Source organism: Adiantum capillus-veneris, chromosome 24 (genome assembly GCF_014529385.1).
Source record: "Adiantum capillus-veneris isolate H3 chromosome 24, ASM1452938v2, whole genome shotgun sequence".
Lineage (NCBI taxonomy): Eukaryota > Viridiplantae > Streptophyta > Polypodiopsida > Polypodiales > Pteridaceae > Adiantum > Adiantum capillus-veneris.
In genome coordinates, this window is record NC_140954.1 from 75,999,435 (window position 1) to 76,014,118 (window position 14,684).

The window sequence follows — 14,684 nt, forward strand, 5'->3', positions numbered from 1 at the left end:
TTTACCTAAGAAATTTTCACATTCATTGAGCCCATTAAAACCGAGACACCTGTAAGTATACAATTTTTTGTACAGAAAAAATAAAAAATCAGCAAGCATCCTTGAGATCATCCAAATTTGTCAAAAGGGCAATCAAGTCAGAGGAGCTTCGCTTGTGTCTCTGCAGCTTCTCCAAGTACAAGTAGTTTCCTAGCGCTTGAAGATTCTTCTCAGCCTCCAAAACATAATGCATATGAGGGCCATATATATGAGCAGCAGAGGCAGCTTTGAACAAAAGCCACTGACTACCTGACATCCAACACAAGAAACTAATCATCTCAATTTTCTCACAACACGCAACAGAAGCAGGCTTCTCTTTCAAATAACAGTGAAACAGACTCGACTCCTGAATGAATCTTGGAGTACGGTTTACCACTGGGTAAAATCATTGTGTATAAAATAAGCGCCTATGTCGCTATTCATGCATCCTACACCTACAGAAGTTGCCTATTATATTGTTCGTTCAAAAAACCATGAGAGCAGATTTGTGGGAACATAGCTACACGAAGTCTGGTGCAATAATTTTCAAAATAAGGGTTAGATTTTTTATATTTCCATTCTTCACATAGCGTACCGCTCTGAAAACCTTCAGTAAGTATTTCCTGCCGAGGTAACATAGGAACGTCGACCATGACTGCTCAAGAATGGAACAAGGATCAAAGGCCACCTCAACCTTCTCTACAAAATTCAAGGGCCAACACTAGCCCACCAAAAACCAACAGCATGCAGAGTGCCAGGCAGATTTGGATCCCTAAGCCTCAAGTCGCATGACAAAAGAGAAAGGTATGGGTCCCTAAATCATGTATCTCACATGACCAAAGAGAGACGACGCCCCCTTGAATCAGAAGTAAAGAGTGAAGAGTTGAGGCACCCAAAATATTCAGTGGGCCTGCTGGAAAAAATTATAAACAGGCATTTCTGAAACCTGTATACAAATGCCAGAACCTGCAGCAGAACAAGGCCGCATAGGACGGATGTAATGTGAAGAAAGAGAAACATGTAGATAATATGCACAAAGACTGGCAAGAAGCGTAGCTCAGTTGGTGAAACCTTAGTGATGTAACCCCAAGGTTGAGGGTTCGAGGCTCACAGGCTGCATTCTCTCGAGTGTCCCCTCCTCCCCCAGTGGGGAGGTAGTTCCCACACTTGCCCCTCCAGGGTCTAATGTACAGCAATGTGCAGTTTTAAATACATGGATATGTATAAAGTTTCTCCTTACTACCTTCCCTGCGCTCAATGGTAAGAAAAAAAAGAAGACTGGCAATACGACACAAGGGTATGTATCACCTGTTTGCAAAGTGTCGACAGCCCGAAACTGAAGTTCCTACCACCAATAGTAGTTCGCTTGTGATTCATGTATCTGACTCCAATGTGAGCTCCAAGGTTATCAATAAAGGCCGCATTTTTCCATGTTGTCTTGCAATTCGCAGCAAAACTTGGTCCCCACAACATTGTGAGAAAAGAGTTTGCAGCAGAGCAGTCCCCCCTAGACCTCCCATTTAATTCACAAGATTAAAGAGATGGATCCAGTTTGCATCACATAAAGAGCATGGGAGGCCTTTCTATATGACCTGGTCTCCATATACTCAACTCTCACATGTCAATATCAATAAAGTCATGCCATGCGAAAGTGCAGAAGCTTCGCACCACAAAGATGCAGTACTACTGTGATTGTATTCCGAATCCCCTAAAGTTGGGTTTGGTAGAATACGATCACGTGCTGTGAGGCCCATTGGACAGCTCTAAATGTCATCACGTAGGCTAGGAAGGCAAGTAGCAGGGATGACACAGGAAAACTGCATTCGCAGATCATGTCACCTTAACATTGAGGCCAAGGAGCACTGTCTATCAATGCCCTGCATATTCTGAGATATAAGTGAGATACCATTGCTGCTTTTACAAGGTGTTTTGAGTCCCCTGAAAGATGTTGTATGAAAAGGAAAGGATCTTCAGTCCATTATGATGAATGATGTTTCATCTTTTTGACACTTCATGATGAGAGTATCATCATCCAGTAGTCCCTATTTCTGGTCTCATGTGCCATTTTTGCATTTACGAGATAACTTTTTCTTTCTATGGCAAAGTCTTTCAGCTTCTATGCTCTAGATCTTCCACCCCATCGCTTTGGTATAATACACTAAAGTGGTAAAATGAGTCGTTTGATGAATACAAGTCAAAAGTCAAACATACCCTTGGCATTCAATTCCGCCTCAATACCCTCCTTTTGAAAATGCTTTACAAGCCACCACCGCTCACGGAACTTCCACTCCTCTCGTGCGCTTACTTGCTGAAGTAAATTCACTTTGCCTGTGCCTTGCACAGCTACATCATTGTTCATCTCCTTTATTTCCTTGCAGTGCTGTACATCAGCTTCCTTCAGTCTTTGAAAACACAAAGCCAGCTTCTTCCAGATCAGTACAGAACCTGGGCAAGCATCAAGGTGAAGGCCTAATTGATGAATCAAAGCTTCCGTGGTGTAATTACCTGTACATACCAGATACCAGTAATAATAAAAATACCCTTCAGCTAACTCCAAGCCAGTGGCCTCTTATTTAAATGAATTAAGAATCTCACCAGCTTTATGCATCTCAATCAGCCTTTCTACTGTTTGTACTGATGAAGGATCCTTCTTCAAAAGCTCCTCATAAGCATTTATAAGCATTTCTTTGTTTTTAGGAGTTAAGGATTCCAAAAACAAGCACTTAATTCTGCACAACAAACTAACATCCTCAACATCCAGATCATTCAAGTCGGTGTGAAAAAACAGGTGAGGAGCACATTCGAAGCAATTGCTTCTCCAAACCAAAGCAAATCATATACCTAGATGTAATGAAGAAAAGTCCAAATTTACCTCCAAGGGTTTAGTAAAAGTTTTAGGCAGTCATCCACAGATTAACTCCATCATTCATAGTACTGTCTAAGATACATGACTAGAGCACAATACCAAGCATAAAAATAGGTATCAATATATGCTCCCCCTCCCCGACAAAGGAATGAAGAGAGAAGGGCAGATACTTGAGACAAACACTGAGAGAGAGAGGGAGAGAGAGAGAGAGAGAGAAGAGCAATGACTCAATAATTGAAGAGTGTGCTCATACAACTTGATGAATGATAATGAGGGGGTAGGAGTCACCTTTTTAATCATGAACATGACCTAGAGTCCAACAAATAGGGGCGCCCTGTTTTGGGGTGACTGCTAATTATAATACCACCTCATAAAAAAAAGTGACACATGGCATAAATGCGCTAGCGGCCACATCAACTAAAACGATAATAAATGGGTTGACCATACAGCCACGAGATGCAACCTAGGATACCACCATCTAGTAATGACATATCTCTAGCACCTCCTGCAACCTCCTCTGTCCAGGTGTCACGAGGACGTGGCAACTACTAATCTTAGTTGTTGGTTTCTTTCCGATGATTTTCGTTTAATTTTTGAGACCCTCTTTTTGAAGTTGCAAATGGCCGGACATTGTATGGCCAGTGTGAAACAGTAGTTTCACCCACAAACGGAAAGTTGGTCAGCACTGGAATTCCAGTAGTAAAAGGGTGTCTAGGCTCAGTTCAAAGTCATTTAGGTCCCCTCGCCACACTTAATAAGTGGTGGATACTAGGAAACTAACTCAATGGAGGCACAGTGCCAAGGTGGGGTCACCAAGAGAAAATCACCCAAGAACTAGGCTACACTGCATTTTTGGACGTGGTCCCAGTGGTGAAAGATGGTCAGATGACCAGTGAGAGTCCAATGTAAGCATCTCCTAAAATTTAGGAAATTGCTATTTTGGGCCATTAAATTTGTTTGCGACATTAGCTCCGGAATGACAAGAGGAACGTTTCCTTACTCTGCCGCTAAGTCAACTGAGCAACCGGTTGAGATATTTTTAGACCAGAAGGTCCAAAGCGGGGAATTAATGCATGACTGCCACTTGGCACATTTTTGGGCATTTTCCAACCTAAGAGAGAGAGAGAGAGGGAAGCGTTAAAATAAAACGTGGGTTGCATTTTTCAGCTGCATGGTGGATTGTTGCAGGTACCAAAGCTATGGTGTGCAAGCTTTCCCTCTCATGTACAGTGTAGTGCAAGAAGTCAATTCCAGACTATTTAGGACTAAAAACAGGGTAAAAACCATTAAATACAGCAAGCTGTAGTTGTTGTTTTTGGATTGAAAACAACGTCACCATGAAACGCGTTTCGACACGTCAAGACAGGTGAAACGTTTCGGGCCTTGAAACGTTTCGTTCACCAAGTGAAACACAAGCCATTTCACTCACAAGTTACCAAGTTTTAGTTCCAAAGTCGCTAAACGCACGTTTCGATCTCACGTTTCACCGTGCTCTCATTTTGGACTGAAACGTTTCGTGGTGAAACGCCGCGTTTCAGGGTGAAACATTTCGGCCTTGAAACGTTTCGCGGTTACGCTAGTTGAAAACAGAGGATTTATGTCTTTGTAAGCGAGTTCCAGCAGGGGGATTTGTTCAGGGCGAGTTTTGGGGCCGTTATGCTTCCTAATTTTGCCAGAACAGGTGTGATCTAGTTGGATACAGGTGAAGATCCCCAGGGCTCTAGTTTTGTAACTTTACCCTCTAAAGGAATAAAGAAATACCGAAAGGGGCGCCAGTTATTGGTGCCTACAGGTTGTCGGCGTCTCCTCAGAGCATTCTAGCTTCTGAGCAGTGTGTGCTTTGAAGTGTTAATTCCCGTTACAAGTTTTTATTTGCAAAGTTTCTCTGTGTATTGAAGTAAAGGAAAGTTTCGGGCGAAAGCCTACGTCTACCACCCTACAGGCCGGTTACACCAGGAGTTCGCATGTATGTGTTCATAGCATGGCGGGCTCTGCGTGTCAGCAAAGAAGTGTACCACAATGTGTCTACATCCTGCCGAGTCTGGAGGTGTCACTGAGAACTTGGCCAACGGCCACAGAGTCTGAACCAAGCCTGTAACCCCTAGGTCTCCCATGTGGTGAGAGAACTTGAGGGCCTATGTCTACAGCCACTCCAACACTGAGTCCAAAGTCCACTCAGGCTGGTCCATGCCACATAGGGAAAAAGAGAAGCCAACCGCTGAGTCTAGGGCCTCTATCCCTCTAGCTGCAAGGAATAGTACATGAAATCTGAAGCAAGCTGCCTAAAAGTCTGGTGAAGGGTTGTTGCTAAATGGACTATTTTCTTATTTTCTCGAGTAATTTCTTTTTATTGAAATTAGGATATTTAAAGATGTGCACTTGAACCGTAAGGTTAGGAACTGTAGATCTACTGGAATTATTAAAAGCCATCAGGAACGGAAAACTCTGATGCGTCATATGATAGGTGATATTAAGCATCGCGAAAGGGTTTTACTGTTAGTTCGGTGGGAGAGACCGGGAAACATATATTCCTGATGCGTCACGTGATGGGGTGACGGGAGCATCGGAAAGGGAATATCTCATTGGTCTGACAGGAAACCCGAGCTGGAAAGAGGAATACGCGTAAAGACGCAAGCACAAGAATAAAGATGGGTTCTGAGAAGCTTTTCTTAAAAAGCGGAATATTTTAACGAGTTTTCCGGGAAGAGCAGACGCTTTCCCGCGAGGAATCTATGTTTGCATTGCATTCGTGCATGTGGTTGCATCCAGGGATGCCTGGGAAGTGTTGTTAGGTGCAGCGGAATGAATGTTGTATTTTCTCAAGATTAGTGATCTATATTTGCTCAAGGTTCCTTTAGTTCTTAGGGAAGGAGAGAGCCTTCCGTCTTTATGGAGTGTTATGATCACGAACAAAGTGAGTGGATATTGTGCGTGCAAGTGTATGAGACTGAGAGAAAGAGAGAAGAGAGATACGACGCCCAAGAGTTTGTAAAACCCTCCTCCGAAGGACCCACTCTCGTCGACGAGAGTGGTCTACTTTTGATTGCACAAAGTGGTACAATGCGTATGCAATGGACTGATGCAACTTGGGACTATGCCGATGACGACGACAACTTGATGGCTGAAATCTGTGGTCTTCTATCTGCTGAATTTCGGGACTGTTTCGGTGGCTGAAATTGACTGTTTTGGCTGCGTTTTAAGGGCTGAAAATGGTGGATCTCTGCAATGCTTCAAGGGGTTACTCTGCTACTGTGTCTAGGGCTGAAAACGCTGCTGCAACTGCTCCAATTGTGGCTGAAAGTGAAATCGCTGCAGCAAAGCAAAAACGCCAGCAAAAATGCTAGCTTGGCTGGGGGTTTCCGGCGATGGCCACTGCAAAACGCTAGGGCATATGGTACTGCTGCTAGCGATTCTGCAATTGCCAGGCTTCGAAGACTTCTGGCGAGGATACCAACTGAAAACGCTGGGCTGAGGTGTGGCGAGTGTGGGGGATCCAAAAACGCTAAAGGCTCTGAGGGGGTAATGCTAAGAAGTTGCCTGTTGAGCGGAAAGCTCCTACTGCCTCTTCTGCCAGAAAGTGCTAACTTGGGTTTGCTTATATATTAACTTAGCAAAATTGCCCTACCTACTTTAGTTGGTGTTGCTAATTGGACTATTTTCTTATTTTTAATGATTAATCTCTTTTTAGGATATTTTATGGTGTGCACTAAGAACTGTTAAAAGATTGTAGCTACAGCAACTGCCATCAAGAACGGACAACTCTGATGTGTCATTTGATGGGTGACAGTAAACATCGCGAAGGAGTTTCCGTAAGTTCGGTGGAAAGGGCCGGGTTACGAGTGCCCCTGATGCGTCACATGATGGGTGACGGGTGCATCAGTAAGGGGGCATCCCGTAGGCTAAGGAGGAAATCCGAACTGAGTAAGAAAATACGCGTAAGAACGCAAGCACAAGAATAAAGATGGGTTCAATGAAGCTTTTTACGAAAAGCAGGAACAGTCGCGGGAGGGCAGATGTTTTCCCACGAGGAGTCTGTGTCTACATTGCATCTGTGTCGTGTCCTGCACCCGGGGACGCCTGGAATGTGTTCGTGTAGCATTATTTTCACTAACTGAGTGAGTTTTTAAAGTTTGAACAGGTTCACACTTTATTTTATTAAGTGGCCGGTCACTTTTAAGTGACCAGCCCTTTTGTTAATAAAATAAAGCAAGGCTCTAAAAAATCCAGCGCCAATAAAGCTACGCAGGCTGAATCTGCGATCTCTCTCTCTCCTCTCTCTGAAAAGCGCCAGCTGCAGTGATCCTTCTCTCTCCTCTCTCTAGGGCGCCAAGTTCTTCTTTTTCGGCTGCTATTCCCGTCGGGTGCAAGGGCCTATAAAAGGGCGGTAAGCGTTCAGTTTTTTGGCAGGCCGGGAGCAGCAGAAAGTGCTAGCGCTGGGATTCTGGAGCAGAGGTTGGCGACGGAAACGGCAAGTGTTCGTGTGACGACTGAGTACGGAGGTCGCTTTTCCGAGCAAGGAGCAACAGGTATAAGGTGCTGATACGCATTGAGAATTATTGCTTTGTGTGGTTTGTTTTGCAGGAACCTCCCGTCTTACGGGAAAGCCCTTCACGGGAAGTACGGCTTTACGACTAAGTCCCTTACGAGAAAGTACGGTTTCGCGCCTAAGTCCCTTACGGGAAGGAACGGCCTTGCGCCCAAGCCCTTTACGGGAAAGCACGACCTTCGGGTCTAAGATTATAGAACGGAGGGGTTTCCTCGGGTTCTCGTGCTTGTATAAGAATTCTCCCTTAATAAAGAATACTCTTAACGGGGGGGGGGGGACCAGCCCATCTTCTGGTCCCCAATACTGTGTCGATCTTCTCCCTTCTTTCCCTTTTGCAAAGTATTTTATTTTTCAGATTTCTAAGTGCTCGTGTACGCTCCCGTTTTGTGACAGTTAGAAAGTCACTTAAAAATAATAAGTGAAAATAACCAAAAATAGGAAATTATGCACTGGAAAATTCCCCTGACTGAATCTGATGGATTCTAAAGGGAATACTAATGATCATGTTGTGTGCAACCGGAGGATATGCATCTACACTTAGTGACTGGGCATGCACGGTCTACAAATAGACTCACAAAAGTGCCAGATCACTGCTAATCTAGACTTGACTAGACTGACTGAACCCTGCTGTGGTGTAGCTTGTCCACGGACACATAGGGTTGGGATGTGTCACGTGACATCCCCTCCTTTTCAAAGTGAGGTATTGGTACCGAATTGTATAGCGTCGAGGGAGATCACCAATAGCATCCGGAATCCTGGAAGAGACTCTTCGCCGGCCCACTCTGATGTGTGGGTCGTGCGGTACTTGAACTTCATAAAGGTCTGCAACGCTTGCTTCTTTGGGCCGCGCCGAAAGCGACAAAGTCTTCTATGGCTTCTTCCTTGCTTCAACTTCGTCTAGAGACCTGCTTCTTTCGTCTTCAAGAATCTCCATGGCTAAAATTCCTGAAACCATTTCCAACACAAAACCATGAACATACCCATTCCATGTAAAGTGAAGGAAAAAAATCTTGTCTTCTCTAAAGATTGTGTATGCAATGTCAATGAACATAGAGACGGAGTCACAACCCGTTCATCAAACACATGCAAACAATGCGATCGAATCTTTCTCTTATGATCTAGAGCAATCAACTGTGGCAAAACACAATGGAAATGCCCACGCTTGGAGCTCATATTTTCATGTGCTCGTTCGGAAACTATGTCATGCCAAGGAAGAGACATGGAATGTGACTTCCTTACATACATACTTTTCAGCTTTTCACGAAAAATCCGCATACATTCGTGCTCATCCATGAGAGAAACGTGCTCAACATACAATATGTCATGCCTAAGAAAAGCGATCCCATAAAGATGCCGACTAAAATACTGGAAACGATCACGAATGAAACGCTCGAACAATGCGTGCGTATCAATCATGCGAACACATAATACTTCCTGTAAGGGTTATTTGGACCTAGGCTCGAGAGCCAAGATCGGTTCTTCCTAAATGATCGAATCGTCCTGTGGGGGTTCTTTGGACCTTGACTCGAAAGCCAAGATCGATTCTTCGTGATTGATCGAATCTACAACGAGGTTAGCTTTGCTAGAAAAAGCATCCACTAACACAGCATCCTTGTGAACAATCACATCATCTTCATGCAACTCATCATGCTTGTGAGAAATCACATCTTGATCATGCAAATCATCATGCTTGTGAGAAATCACATCTTGATCATGCAAATCATCATGCTTGTCATTGACATCCAAATCATCATGCTTAGCAATATCATTCAAATCATCATGCTTATCTTTGTCATCCAAATCATCATGCTTGTCATTCAAATAATCATGTAAATCATTGTCATTCAATTCATCATGCTTCTCATAATCATGCAAATCCTGTGGGTCATGCTTTGGAGAAGAAGAGACTGAGAGAGTCTCCTTTCCCCAAATCTCTTGCATCTGAGCCTGAACTTGAGAATAGAGTCGCCAAAACTCTTTGTTGTGTTGGTCGCTCTTTTCTTTGAGGGCTTTGTTCTCACAATCAAATTCTACTTGTCTTGCTTTGCTCTCTTGATCAAAGTTTGCTTCTCTTGCTTTGGCTTCCAAGCGTGCTTGCTCGCTCTCACGCGCTATGGCTGCCATTCTTTCTTGATACTAGCGCTCTATGGCTGCCATGTCTTCTTCGTAGGCTTTTCTTTCTGCTTCTCGTTCGGCATCTCTTGCTTTGTCTTCTAACTTCTTGTTCATCATCCTCTTGTCGAAAGCCTCCATAGGAGTTAGTGCAATCCTTGTCGTAGATGGCGAAGGGGGAGGGTTGGAAAAATCTCCTGGTGGGGAGAATCCTTCGTCGCCTCTCTCATGCTCATCACCTATATGCGAAGTATCCATTCCGCTTCGGGCGACCACCATGCACTAGGATCTTTGGTTCTTAAGTTCACAAGGAACTTGGGTTCTTGAGGGTCTTGAGGTTCTTGATTCTTGAGGGTCTTGGGTCCTTGAGGTTCTTGAGGTTTTCTTTCGCTTGCAAATCGCGTTGGAGAAGGATCTTCTCGTCACCCGAGTTCTACTCCTTTCTGCGGGCGCACCCCTTGGCGGCCTTGCGCTCACACCAAGGTTGCTTTTTCCCACCTCACGTCGATTGGCCGGCCGCTAAGTGCACAATCCGCTCTCAATGAGTGAAAAGAGACACGAGGGGAGGCTGGACAAGCCCTTCTTTCTTGGGATTCCTGTCACTCTTCAACAAAACACGATTAGGAATCGACACGCCCAAGTGAGCTTGGGTTCGTGCGACCGCAACAAGCAAAAAAAATTCTTGTGGCTCTTGTGGTTCTTTCCTTGAGTAATGCAGAACACTTCCAAAGCTCTGATGCCAATGTTAGGTGCAGCGGAATGAATGTTGTATTTTCTCAAGATTAGTGATCTATATTTGCTCAAGGTTCCTTTTAGTTCTTAGGGAAGGAGAGAGCCTTCCGTCTTTATGGAGAGTGTTATGATCACGAACAAAGTGAGTGGATATTGTGCGTGCAAGTGTATGAGACTGAGAGAAAGAGAGAGGAGAGATACGACACCCGAGAGTTTGTAAAACCCTCCAACGAAGGCCCCACTCTCGTCCGTGAATCTACTTTTGATTGCACAAAGTGGTACAATGCATATGCAATGGACTGATGCAACTTGGACTATGCCGATGACGACGACGGTGATGACGACGACAACTTGATGGCTGAAATCTGTGGTCTTCTATCTGCTGAATTTCGGGACTGTTTCGGTGGCTGAAATTGACTGTTTTGGCTGCGTTTTAAGGGCTGAAAATGGTGGATCTCTGCAATGCTTCAAGGGGTTACTCTACTACTGTGTCTAGGGCTGAAAACGCTGCTACAAAGCAAAAACGCTAGCTTGGCTGGGGGTTTCCGGCGATGGCCACTGCAAAACGCTAGGGCATATGGTACTGCTGCTAGCGATTCTGTAACTGCCAGGCTTGGAAGACTTCTAGCGAGGATACCAACTGAAAACGCTGGGCTGAGGTGTCGCGAGTGTGGGGGATCCAAAAACGCTAGGGGTTCTGAGGGGGTACTGCTGAGAAGTTGCCTGTTGAGCGGGAAGCTCCTGCTGCCTCTTCTGCCAGAAAGTGCTAACTTGGGTTTGCTTATATATTAACTTAGCAAAATTGCCCTACCTACTTTTGTTGGAAAGTCACTTAAAAATAATAAGTGAAAATAACCAATTAGGCTAAATGCACTGGAAAATTCCCCTGACTGAATCTGATGGATTCTGAAGGGAATACTGATGATCATGCTGTGTACAACCGGAGGATATGCATCTACACTCAGTGACTGGGCATGCACAATCTACGAATAGACTCACAAAAGTGTCAGATCACTGCTAATCTAGACTTGACTGGACTGACTGAACCCTGCTGTGGTGTAGCTTGTCCACGGACACATAGGATTGGGATGTGTCACGTGACAAGTGTTGTGAAAGGCATTGTTTTTAACTTATAAGGTTTTATTGAGTTTTTGGGCAGGTTCAGACCAATTTTAAAATATGCCGGCCGCCCACTTAATAAGTGGGCAGCCACTTAGAAAATAAAGCAACAAAACCAGCCAGCGAAAACTCTCTCTATTTCGGGTAGAACAACGCAAAAAAAAAAAACCCAGTCGCGATCTCTACGCGAGAAGCTATTCGTGCCGTGGCCAAGGAGCTATAAAAGCACCACATGCCCTCACTGAAAGAAGGTTACCAACGTCAATAAGAGAAGACTCTACAACCAGATAACGCAAGAGATCGCGAGACTACGAAGCACGGAAGTCGCTTCTCCCACGCAAGAGCGACAGGTATCTATTGTGGATTCGCCATACGAATTGTTGTCGCATGTTTGTGTGTGTGTTTGCAGGTACTTCATCGCGAAGGAGAAGCGAGAAGGCTTTGGCCTACGCTTGGGAATTCCAGGAACGGAATTCGGAAGTTGTCTGCGGAGTCTCGACTCCGAGTACAGACGGGGAAAGGATTGAGAGCTCATCTCTCGGATTTCCCTTACAAGAAGGAACGACCATTGAGTCAGAGATTTAAAACAGAGGGGTTTTCTCCGGTTCTTGTGCTTGTAAAAAGATTTTCCCTAATAAAGGATTCTCTTTAAGAGGGGGGACCAGCCCATCTTCTGGTCCCAAATACTGTGTCGAACTTCTCCCTCAACTTTGTTTAGTTGAAAGATTATTTATTTTCATCTTGTTGATTATTCATGTGCGCTCCCGTTTGTGACAGTGGTATCAGAGCTCGGATTCCTCTCTTTCTCTGCAAAGAAGGACGATTCCGGGAAGGAACAGGAAGAACCATGACAAGCCACGGAAGAACCACTGAAGACGAACTTCAGCAAGTGCGAGCCCAACTCGCGGAATTGCAACAACTCACTTCGTTGCCGGCTGTCCAAAAGGCTTTTGCCAACGGAAACTTCACTGAAAAATCCAAGTTGCGTCATGTTGGGATGCATTTCAAGGAGACTGCAAGCAACTGGTGGCTAGCTAAAATTCTGGAAGGTACTCAAGCCAGAACCTGGACTCAATTCAAAGCTGAATTCTATGAACAATTTCTTCCACCTGATTTCGAGAAGGACATTCGGAAGGAATGGGACTAGCTCGCCCAGAAGGAACAAGAGAAAGTCACAGCTTATGTTGACAAGTTTTAATCGGTTCTTCTAAAAGTTACGCCTTTTATGAAGATTCTGACGAAGAAAAGATGCGAAAGTTTGAAGCAGGTCTTCAACCACCGCTTCGGAAGAGCATGAAGGTGTACCCACATGATACCCTTCAGCGGCGGATGATGGAGTCAGCAATCATTGCCGAGGATTTACATTCCACTGGCCCCCAGACGGATGGAACATAGCACATACCGTGCAAGGCAAAGAGCGGTCTATGATGACCATGGCAACCAAGGCAAAAAGCGTTCCCCAGAGGATCCGGATAAGCCTAAGAAGCCAGAGGGTACCGGAAAACGGCTTAAGTATCTCACACCGAACCAAGTACAAACCTTCAAAGAACAAGAAAGGTGCTTCTACTGTGGTGAAAAAGGACATATGAAGCCCGACTACCCTGTTCGGCAGCAACGGCACGAACAAGCATCTTCGAAGAAGGAACAATCGAAGAAGGAACCCGCTCCACCGAGCTTGAATTCCATTCCTAATGTGCAAGGGAATACAGAAACCGAGAAAGGGAAGCGCCAGCTCCTTAAAGGCTAGGGATCTGTGAATAACCAATGGGTGTTGATCCTCTATGACCCTAGATCGACAGACAACTTCATCTCACTGGAAACTGCAAAACGTTTGGACCTTACACCAGCTCAGCTTGGAACTCCAGTCACTTCCGGATCGGCATTTGAGGGGTTGACCACCAATGCAACTCCCGTGCAAGGACAACTCAATCTCCAGATTGGTGAATACAAGGACCACGAATGCTTTTTGATGGCACCTATCGAGGGATGTGATATCATCTTGGGTATGCCATGGCATTACCATATGCAACCGGTCACAGATTATATAGAAAAGACCCTCACTTTTGAGCATGAGGACAAGAACATTAAAATTTTTGCTGATGCAGGGGATTGGCTATTCCCTATTGTAAGCCATATCTCCATTAAGAAGGAAATAAAGAAGTGCATTTCTGCTTACTTGATTTTCGCACGTGAAAGAGATAAAACTAATAAGGGTTCGCTCTCTAGTTTGGAAATTAAACGTTTTCAATTTCTTGAAAAGTATAAAGATTGTTTCACGGATACTCTACCAGACAAGCTACCTCCGGAACGTCCGGAAGATCATCGCATTGATCTCGTACCAGGTAGCTCTCCCCCAAACCTACCCCCTTATCGGGTTAGTCTTGCTCAACAAGAGGAAATTTTGAAGCAAGTCAACGAGCTTTTGGAAAAAGGTCTAGTACGACCAAGTACTTCGCCTTGCTGCTCTCCAATTCTACTGGTGGAGAAGAAAGACGGCACGTTTCGAATGTGCATAGATTATCGATCTCTAAACAAGATCACTATCAAGAATCGCTTTCCGATACCCCGGATTGATGATATTCTCGATAAGCTGCAGGGAGCAAGCATCTTTAGTCGCATTGACTTGAAAAGCAGGTATCATCAGATACGCATAGCCCCTGGAGATGTTCATAAGACTGCCTTTCGCACAACTTTTGGACTTTATGACTTTTTGGTAATGCCGTTTGGCTTGACCAATGCTCCTGCCACATTCAATCGAATGATGGACCGAATTTTCAGCCCACACCGAGCTTTTACAGGAGTGTTCTTTGATGACATGCTCGTCTTTTCAAAGACCGAGGAGGAACATCGGAAGCACTTGGATGTAGTGTTTCAGGAATTGCGAAAGTATGAGTTGCATGTGAATGCAAAGAAGAGTGAGTTCTTTCTCACTGAGATACACTATCTCGGCCATATAGTGTCACATAACCAAGTGAAAATGGATCCCGCAAAGATCCAAGTTGTGCAAGATTAGCCAATTCCCACTACGGTACATGATGTACGAAGTTTTCTAGGATTGTGTTCTTACTATCGAAGGTTTATCCGAGGCTTTGCTCAAGTAGCAGGACCACTTCATGACCTAACAAGGAAAAAGATCCCTTTCAAGTGGAGATCGAGACAACAAGGTGCCTTTGGTAGGCTAAAGTACCTATTAAGCCATGGACCTATTTTGATAGTGCCAGACTTCAGGAAACCATTCAAGGTTCACTGCGATGCTTCAGGTGATTGCATCGGTGCAGTGCTTAACCAAGA

At 44.7% G+C, this 14,684-nt stretch overlaps 1 protein-coding gene across 2 annotated transcripts in view; it reads right to left on the minus strand.

Moving 5' to 3' along the window:
- LOC147426609 (TAF RNA polymerase I subunit A) overlaps positions 1–14,684 on the minus strand; it is a 50,257-nt gene continuing 35,573 nt past the window's right edge. The window contains exons 7-9 of one of the 2 annotated variants that reach the window (XM_086497900.1): positions 2,614–2,747; positions 2,230–2,463; positions 1–288 (exon numbers count right to left, since the gene is read on the minus strand). In XM_086497900.1, the coding sequence (XP_086354026.1) occupies positions 89–288; positions 2,230–2,463; positions 2,614–2,747 (568 nt within the window). In that variant the 3' untranslated portion in view covers positions 1–88. Of the gene's footprint in view, positions 289–2,229; positions 2,524–2,613; positions 2,748–14,684 lie in introns of both variants that reach the window. The other variant, XM_086497899.1, reaches the window with a different exon arrangement.